Here is a 9,554-nt window from a genome sequence, read left to right on the forward strand (position 1 = left end):
TGGTGATCCAAATATGATGATGATGAATAGGACCGAAATATGGTGTTACTATTTTTTTGTTTTTCTTTTTTAATATTAGTTTATAGTTTTTCTTTTTAATTTTCAATAAAAAACGGAGTTTACATTTTAATATAAAGATTAATGATTTACTCCTTACATTTTTTCCACTGTGAATTATACTACTCAATGGCATAATAACACATGAAAAAATTAATAATTATGATTCCTAGAGATAATTTGTGGATAACACGTTTCATAAAACTTCTTGTTAAGCTAAATTACAATTACAATCCAATCTATCAACATCAACATATTAAATAAAATGGTATAATATAATCTTTTTAATGAACAATTCAGAAGGTCCTTTATTATACATTTATATATAATATAAATATAAATACACCTAAAACACTCCAACAGTGCCTGATAAAAACCACTTGCTGAACTCATCTAAACTATAACTGACAATTAGTTTTAGTTATAGTTTAAAAGCAAAAACAATAAATGTATGTAACCATATATTTTATTCCATATAATAGTTGCTTTTAAGCACCAAACTCAATATTTAGGTATGGGGAATCTACAGATGTAAAATTAATACAATTTATCTCTACCAACTCTAACTGAATGTTATCTGTATCAATTACTACTCTGCAAGGTACAACATTTTCTTTATCAAATACAATGTGACAATTATCATATATACCCTCTTTAGGTGGAAGATTCAGTAAGCATCGATTCGGAAACACGATCGTGTTGTTTTTGCTCGATACTAGTTGCTCGTTGTTTGGCATCAATATTAGACGATGTTTGCGACCGAGAAGTTCCGAAACATATCTCATGTCTCCTTTTGAAAGTGCATAACGAACACGAGTAGATGAAACTTGTCCTCTTTCTTTAGTGTCTGTAAATTGTGTGTCTAAAATGTCCTGTTTTTTGTCCATCACGGGGTTTATAATGTACGCTTCTATACCGTACTCTTCACATAATCTCGACAACTCTGATACATCACCTGCAGCTCTGTAACCAAATCGGTAGTTTTTGCCTGTCATCACAAAACAAGAGGAAAAATGTGACTGTCGGACAGATAGGGTTGAATACTTTGGCCACATGTCAAACATACGGTTTGGGTCAAGCATAGTTGCAAAAATCGCTAATCGGGGAGTGATCAATGGGGGACCTTAGCGGAGACGTAATCGGAAAATTGAAGATAAAATTGGATGCATTGGACTTTTTATACAATTACTAATAAATTTCAAAAATATATGGGTAAATATAGAAGAAAATGTTAATATAATTGTCTAGAAAGATAAAAATAATCTTCATTTGTTCAATAACCTCTTAAATTCTAATTTAGTTGACCAATATTGACTATTCTTAAATTCTAATTTAGTTGACCAATATTGACTTTGAGCAACTTGATAGATTCTAACTAACTAAATCTGACTTTGACCAACTAAATTCGATTTTGACCCACTGACCGATGTTTACTAATTAATTACATGAGGTTGAGGGTTCAAGTTCTGTATGCCAGTCGTATATATTCGGATTAATTTGTAGTAGTGGGTGAACTTGCGGCATAGCCCAGCGGTTCCCCCATGTCCTTTGAGTCATGGGATAGGGAGAGGTCATGGGTTCGATCCTTAGGGATGACATGATTTTCTTTAAACCAATTGAACACCAATACCAATAATGGTGGTATATATTGACCCTATAGGGAGGTTTTACCGGATTCATTCACGGACCTCTACCCGGAACACTGCCCGAATGGATGTGTTCCCGGGTACCGTCGATCGGGTTCGGGTTTCCGCCGAACGTGTGTGTTACGTGCAAATGATGAGGGTCGTTGAAATAAATGATCTACTGATGCAAAAAAATCGCCGTTCAAAAAAAAAAAATCGTAGTAGTGGGTGTGTGAGTTGCCTTTCTAAACAAATGTACAGTAGATCACATTCAAGTGTTTGACCTATTTCATCTTTTGGTGAAATCTGCAATTGCACTCATTTGACTAGTTAGAGATTACACATAACCCAAATCAACCTACTTAAAACAAAATGGGTCAAACTTGCCACCTATTTGTCATAATATGCTTTTCTAGAAATTATTGACAGGTTTCAATAAGTACAATAAGATATATAGTTGTAATAAAATGTGTTGAGTGTTGGAACATTCACCTAAATGATCTCATTAATTGATTCAAGTTTACGTACCTGCCACAACACCACGTACACCAAGCTCTTTTGATAGCTTCTCCACAAACTGTGGTGGGGTGAGATTGCGAACTTTAGAGAATTCGATTTCTAGCTCCGTGGGGACCACCTTCCCACAACAAACAGACCAAGACGAAAGTACCCGGTCACGATCACATTTGGCAACTACAGGAGCCCTATTCAACCACATAGACTTCAGTCTTTCTATAAAAGGTAGGTTGGTAATGTTGTCAACTTGATTTGGGTCTTATAAGCATTTTTTTATAGCAACCCGTTCGACCCGTTTCCTTTATAGCCAAATATATGGTTCTTTAACAATATAAATATACCCTGTTTAACTGTTGGGCCCATTTGACATGTTCCATTAGCACGGGTCGAAATTAATGATAGATAAGATAATTCTTAAGGTACGCACCTAGGCTCCCAACCAAGAACTTCAGCCATTCCAGTAAACGATAGCAGGAACGGAGTGCCTGCCTTAGCTGCTTGAATTGCAAGCTCACGATGACCAATATGTAAAGCATCAAACTTTCCCAAAGCTACTATCCCTCCTAAAAAAACAAAATTAAAATATTTATTAAAAAATAAAGGATGATCTTATTTACATTTACATATATGAGAAATGAAAATGTGACAATAGGACGCGTGAACTAGACATCGAAAAAGATTAAAAAAAAATATAATACCTGCCACTGACGACAATTGTTCAGAGCATGGTGTTCCATCATCATCCTGTTGACTTTTCACAGACGCAGATACAATTCGATAAATCAAAAACACATCAATCGTTATACGAAACAAAACGAAGTCAAACGCTAGGGGCAAGTTTCAACCCAGTTTTATAAAACTTGGTCAAGTTATTAACTACTATATATTTTTATGTTAACAGTCAAATGGGTAAAAATTATAAATAAGGAATACATTATGACATGTCAAAGTCAAAGAGGTAAAACTGGAAACATGTCAAATGGGTAGAAGTAATTCAATATAAACTGAAGTGTTTACAATCTCCTAGATATCTCAATAGAGAAAATAAATCACTAAATTAATTTTGTTTTTGCAAACAAACTTAACTATGTATAAATTATATAACGAAATAACGACAAAATTAATTAAGGGTCAACCCAAATAACAAGAAGATACTTAAGTAAATTATCATATGCAGACCTCGTTGCCTTCAGATCTGAAGAAGATAAGGGAAGCATTCTTCTTGAAGTACCTTGCACTGTAATTGGTAACCTAATACCACTAAATACATGCAATATTAGGGTACAGAACAGGCTTAATTGTATATACGAGTACCAACTTCAAGTTTCAAGTTAATATGAAACTTACCCATTCAGGTTAACAAACAACTTCTGATTCGTGAGCATTGCGTGTTTCATTTGGATCGAACTGCACTACAACAAGCATGAAATATCTACCATGGATGTAAATCAGAAGGCCATGAAGCCTGCTATAATTTAAAAAAAGTTTACAAAATAAATAGATGAAAAACAAGCAGGAGCAGCGTTTTGATGAATACTTTATATAATAAAAAACATGAATCAGTGATTTGGAACAGGATATGAATAATATGATGCAAAAAAAAAAAAAAAAAAAAAAAAAAAAAAAAAAAAAAACAGAGCACATGAGGCATTATCTCAGTGGGAATCAATCATTCTTTACAAACGGTGTTCTTTTAGCATTTTAAAAATGATCAAGTGATACATTTTACTGTCAAAAGTTCATGGCAAAAAAGAATATGTTACATGTGTTTCAGAATGTTCTAACGTTATACACGCTATGAAATCTGAAAACATATTTACATTGTATAAAAATGCTTCACCTTAAAGGTAATCACATTTTGACTACAAAACAAACCCTAATACAGTTTCCCAAATTTTTATCAAGTAGCCGTCTATGCCTCAATATCATTATAGTGTAGCCTGATTCGCATATCTTAACTATATACATGGTTTTTGCCCTTTTGGGCAATCTTAAAAAACTTAAAGTTTCAGATGATATTGCTACATGGAAATGGGCCAGAACACACCCTGTCTGTTTAAAAACCAGCTCAAGATTGCAACATTTTTTAGTTACTTAAAAATAGCATCATGGTTGAACGAATATTTAAAACTTAATGACCACCCAATTCTTAAAGGACAACGCTAAACGTAGCCCTAAAGGCTATGTTTAAATTACTATCCCATTTGAGTTAATTGTACAGTATAAATATATTCCCTTTTAAGAGTGCTCCAAATGGTGGTGTCCTGGCCACCGCCCTCGAGGAAGCCGTTGGCACCACCTAGCCCTGCCCACACCCTGGCCTTGCGCCCTTGTTGATTTCCTTCTCACGTAGAAGCTAGCACAGGATCAACAGCCAAACAAGGGTAACATACACTTGTACATTTTGTTCCAATATTTGTACCACACAATAATTAATTAATATAGTGGTTCCCAATTTATTTGAGGAGGTATGTCATGGTTTAGGAGTGTTTAGTCCTAGGTTAGTCCTGGTGAGGAACTGCTGTTTTGGCGCTGATGTGTCAGCTAGTCCTGGTGAGGAAGCTTGTCATGGTTGGGAGCACTTTAATACCAACTTTTCTTATTTAAATATGAGATCAATATTTATTTTAATATAGGTAATTTTGAGTTATATAAAAGGAATTAAATTATATATGGTACACTTAAAGGTAGCCCTAACATTTAACATTCTCCATTCTTAAATTAGATGCTTAGGGCTAATATACTAACATAGTCAGATTTCAGAACATACATACTCCGTATTATTTTAACAACCAAAAATTAAAATTACCTAACTATCAATGGCTAAAACTATTTGATTATTCAGTTCTCATTCTTAATTTTCAAAATTACAATACATCCAAACACCCCAAAAGCAACAAACTTTCATGTGCTAGTTTATATAACAATGCCAGAATTGTGAACATGTAAACCAATTCAGTCTTCAATTCTTCATAAATATTTAAAAACAATAAAAAAAAAATAACCCATAGTATAAAGAACGCACAGTAAGTAACTGCAGCCGGTAATGTTAATAAAAGGGGAAAAAGTTAAAAACTTTGAGTTTTCTGATGAATGCAAGTAGTAGATATAAGCAGGATGGAAAAAACCCAGATGCAAAGTAAACCTTAACTGGAAAAAATATGGATGAGCACTCACCGGAAAATATGGTTTTCGGCGGCGTGGGCTTTTGCTCCGGTGTGCGGCTGCACAAGAAATGAATGACAGTTTATAGTTTATACGGAGTAATAAATACTATTGTAGATATGCAAAAAGGTTGGTATTATCAATGGCCATAGGACTTTAAAAAAAAAAAAAAATTTATTTTTTTATTTTTTGGTAACATGATATCCGCTTCATGTTTATTTTTCATCTCAAATTATACTTCTTAACAATTTTAGTCCCTATGAAAAGTGGCAGGATTCAAACCTACACTCTGACCAAGCCACATGCCTTCAAAATGAATTATGTAAACATAAATCAATTGCTTTGATTTTATTAGATTATATGATTTTTTAAAAGGTAACTTATTGATATCACCCAAAGAGGTATTTATTGAATTTTATGATGGTGTTCATTTGGTTTTCAATAAGAATTTATAGTTCTATCGAGATAGGTTTTAACTCACTTATACCATCTTTAACCTTTCGAGACGTGTTGGCGTGTTGTTGGGTGGAGGTGGGGTGCTTGATGTACGTGCTGGTAAACTGCTAGATAATGGGTGCCGTGCTGAGTGGCGTGTTGCTGGGTAAGGTGGGGTATTTTTAATTTCTTTTTTCATTTTTCTTTCATTTTTCTTGATTTTCATTTATTTTGTTTAATTACTTATATTATTATTTTATAAATTACAAAAAAACAAATAAATTTAATAAAACACACTAAAATTAAAATTAAAATAATACGATTACATTTAATAAAAAAGTCCTAAAAATAGAAAATTACAATAAATATATAAAAGTCCTAAATTACTATATTTAAAATTACAACTTAATTCCTAAAAATGAAAAATACATTAATTTAATTTTTTCCGTCGAACGAGTCCTGACTCACGTAACCTGACTCAAGGCTGCTCGAATCGGAGTGCGCCTGATAATAACTTGATTGACCTATGTTTATAAGATACAACTCAATTCGACAAGGCCGTGTCTTGGCTCGCTCTTTTTGCGCATCACATTGCTCATCAGTAAACAGAAACATCAACATTTGATGCTCTTCGTCGAAATACACAATTTGCGTAAATACGTATGGTGTTTCTTTTTCGAGGAACTTTTTCAATTTTGACCAATCAGAAACGTCGACATCTTCAAAAGATTTTTTTCCCCGTCAACGTATGACTTCCAGTCATACTCAGTTCTACCCCGTAATGTACATCAATTGAAACTTTGTTCGAAATCGTAGTTTGTATTTGATAAAATGTGTGTGTCTAAAATGTATATGGATGTTTGTATGTGGAAGTATAATGTATGTGGAAATCATAGTTTCGTGGAAGTATAAACTTAATCATACATATTGAAAGAAAAATAATAAGCATCATTTAAATTTATTTTGACCTTCTTATTAATTAAATTCACAATTCACAATTTACAATATGACCATTTAAATGGATAGAAGATGAGGACACATTGTTACCCCTATTGTTAAATTGAAAGTTGTTAAAAACTTAAATGGAATAAAAATTGAAATTACAAAGCCATGTGTGTAAAATCCAAATCTAAATGGATCAAAAATTGAACAATGATAATGAACAGATGACTAAATTTGTAATTTAAGTTAGGCCCTTCCACGAGAGCCATTTCAAAACCAGCATCACAAAAAGCACAATTCGAAGTGGCTATGTCTCGATTTGATCTCTTCCCTTCTCAATCTGTATATACACGTGCATATACATAGAATTGTATGCACATACGTTTCACTTGAATTGGTTAACTCTATTCTTAATAGAGAAAATGTGGATCGAAAATGCCTAAAAGTTGTTCGATGAAATGAATGCCAGTTAGGTTTGGTTATTTATTTATTTATTTTTTTGGCAAAACAACGCAAACTTTGTATAAACGAAAACAAATAACATTCTTAATCGAAAGATACAACAAGCGAACGGCAAAGCTCGAACCTAGAGAGCACGAAAACATACTAAATACTAAACTATTTAAAACAATGCCTTATCTACACCATTAAAACCCGCGATACATAAATGATATAACCTATACCACCGAACTATTGATTGTGGTAAAAAGCCTCAGTTTATTTTGGGCCCGTATCCTTAAAAAGTAGGCGCAGGTTCAAATCATGAGGGGGGAGTTTTCTCCAAGGTTGTGCCTTTTTAATCCTTCACTCTTTGCGGGCGAAGCAGTTTACCTATTGCATCCCGGGTACGTTTTGCGCGATGAGTGCGAGGAGTTTCTTCCAAACGGGTGTGTGGGTGAAAATTAGAGAATTCGATGTCAAAATTGCCGTTATAAAAAGAATGATCTGACCTATAAAACCAACACAACAAGAACCAAATCGCACCCAAAGAAAAACCTACGAAACAAAAGCTAACTAACAAAGAACCACGCTAACCAAGCTAAAGAATCGACTTCTTCATGTTACCATCAATAGTCTCACGATTAATTCTTTTTCCGGTCCGACTGACTATCTTTGTGATGACCCGAAAATTTTTGACTTATTTAAACCAATTCTCTATACGATTTATTATTTTAACACGTTAAACAAAGTCTGTTAGATTGAGTCTCAAAATTTTAGAACTGTTACATATATACAATTACCTTTGACTACTCTCGACGATTCATGAACAATTATATGTATGTATATATATATGTACAAGTAAAAACGACTTTCCTACAGTAAAACCCTATTTGCTACAGTAAAAATTACTTTGCTACAGTAACACACAATTTGCTACAGTAAAACACTATTTACTACAGTAGCACTATTTGCTACAGTAACACTATTTGATGTCGACGAACTAGCAAACAAAAACAGAAAAGGCGGCCATGCGATCGCATGGCAAAAACACTGAAAACTCATGCGATCGCATGAGCTACAGTAAATCGAAAAGTACTATAAAAGGTCAGTTTTGCTCGACGAAATTTTTCATAATTATTTATGTACGTAAATTTTATATTTATAATTATAATTATAATTTTAATTTTAAGTTTAATAATAATAAAGTATATTCGAGGGTATTTTTAATTCGGGTTTCAAACCGTTTTAAAATAAGGAAATATTGGGTATTGTTCGGGGTATTGTTCTTGAATCCAAGACCAACCATACAGTCGTCTACCATCATTACATCTACGCAATTTGCCTACAATATTGAATCGCAATATTGAACTGTGAGTTATAGTCTCCCTTTTTAAATACTTTAAATATTTTTGGGCTGAGAATACATGCAATTTATTTTAAACGCAATAAGACACAAGTACATACAAAATTCTACACTGAGTTAAACCGAAAATCCCTTAGCTTTGGTAACTAGTAGCTGCCAGTACATAGGATATGGACTGGTGGGCGCGAATAATTGTATATGGATCCATAGGGCTTGACATCCCCGTCCGAGCTAGAGCGCTAGCCTTTTAACGGACGTATGTTATTTGAGTTTAAGACACGTTGGTTTGCGAGTATTAAAACGAATGGGGTAATTATCACTATAGCGTTAAGTTTAGTTACCAGGGTGCTCTGTTATGTAGAATCTATTGATAAACTTTTGATGAAATCTTGTGGTCTATCTTTATATATGTTTATGACTCGAGCAATTAAACCTATAACTCACCAATATCCGTGTTGACTTTTTAGCATGTTTTATTCTCAGGTCCTTAGAATGCTTCCGCTGTGATGTGCTTGTTGCCTGCATGGAGTCTCTCATGCTTTGTACAAAGTTTATTGCATTCAAAATAAAACTGCGTTGTGTAATAAATAATTGGACTGTGATGTCAACCTGTAAATTAAAGACTTATGTATTTTGGGGTTTTGCTTATACCTAAGCACTCGCCCACATGTTTATAACTTTCTATGTTTAGAAAGTCACTTATTTTAATGAATGCAATATTTTATCAAAACGTATCATATAGAGGTCAAAACCTCACTGTGGAATCAATGATTAACGTGCCGCGTCAATAGCGATTTTGACGGGTCGTTGCAGTTGGTATCCGAGCTTGAGGTCATAGGGAACCAGAAATTACATTAGTGTGTTTAACTGGTAATTGTTAGGATGCATTAGTGAGTCTGGACTATGACCATATCTGTTTTTACTGATTTTTGCTTATTATTTGGTCAAAAACATTATATGTGATATATTTATATACTAACGTAATTGTTGTTTCAATTATGTGATAGATG

The 9,554-nt window shown here is 33.4% G+C and overlaps 1 protein-coding gene across 3 annotated transcripts; it reads right to left on the reverse strand.

Annotated features, from left to right (window-relative positions):
* Positions 1-532: 532 nt before the first annotated feature.
* Positions 533-5,482, reverse strand: LOC139897797 (FAD synthetase 1, chloroplastic-like). Of its 3 annotated transcripts, none has more exons than XM_071880495.1 (7): positions 5,376-5,482; positions 3,546-3,666; positions 3,378-3,449; positions 2,897-2,949; positions 2,626-2,761; positions 2,211-2,386; positions 533-1,045 (listed from the first exon to the last, which is right to left on the reverse strand). In XM_071880495.1, exons 2-7 carry the CDS (start codon positions 3,593-3,595, stop codon positions 546-548), a joined length of 987 nt encoding a protein of 328 aa, XP_071736596.1. In that variant the 5' UTR covers positions 3,596-3,666; positions 5,376-5,482; the 3' UTR covers positions 533-545. The 3 variants fall into 3 exon arrangements, with proteins under 3 accessions (XP_071736596.1, XP_071736594.1, XP_071736595.1); XM_071880493.1 differs by having other exon boundaries at positions 3,378-3,458; XM_071880494.1 differs by having other exon boundaries at positions 3,378-3,458; positions 3,546-3,663; positions 5,376-5,465.
* Between the last annotated feature and the right edge of the window lie 4,072 nt (positions 5,483-9,554).

This window comes from Rutidosis leptorrhynchoides, chromosome 3 (genome assembly GCF_046630445.1).
Source record: "Rutidosis leptorrhynchoides isolate AG116_Rl617_1_P2 chromosome 3, CSIRO_AGI_Rlap_v1, whole genome shotgun sequence".
Taxonomy (NCBI): Eukaryota; Viridiplantae; Streptophyta; class Magnoliopsida; order Asterales; family Asteraceae; genus Rutidosis; species Rutidosis leptorrhynchoides.

Bases quoted from the DNA above. Each gene is read 5' to 3' on its own strand.
- LOC139897797 (XM_071880493.1), bottom strand. From the start codon at position 3,595: ATGAAACACGCAATGCTCACGAATCAGAAGTTGTTTGTTAACCTGAAT. The intron at 3,459-3,545 runs GTAAGTTTCATA...GCATGTATTTAG, and splicing joins TTGTTTGTTAACCTGAATGG to TGGTATTAGGTTACCAATTA. The intron at 2,762-2,896 runs GTATTATATTTT...TTGTTTTTTTAG, and splicing joins ACAATTGTCGTCAGTGGCAG to GAGGGATAGTAGCTTTGGGA.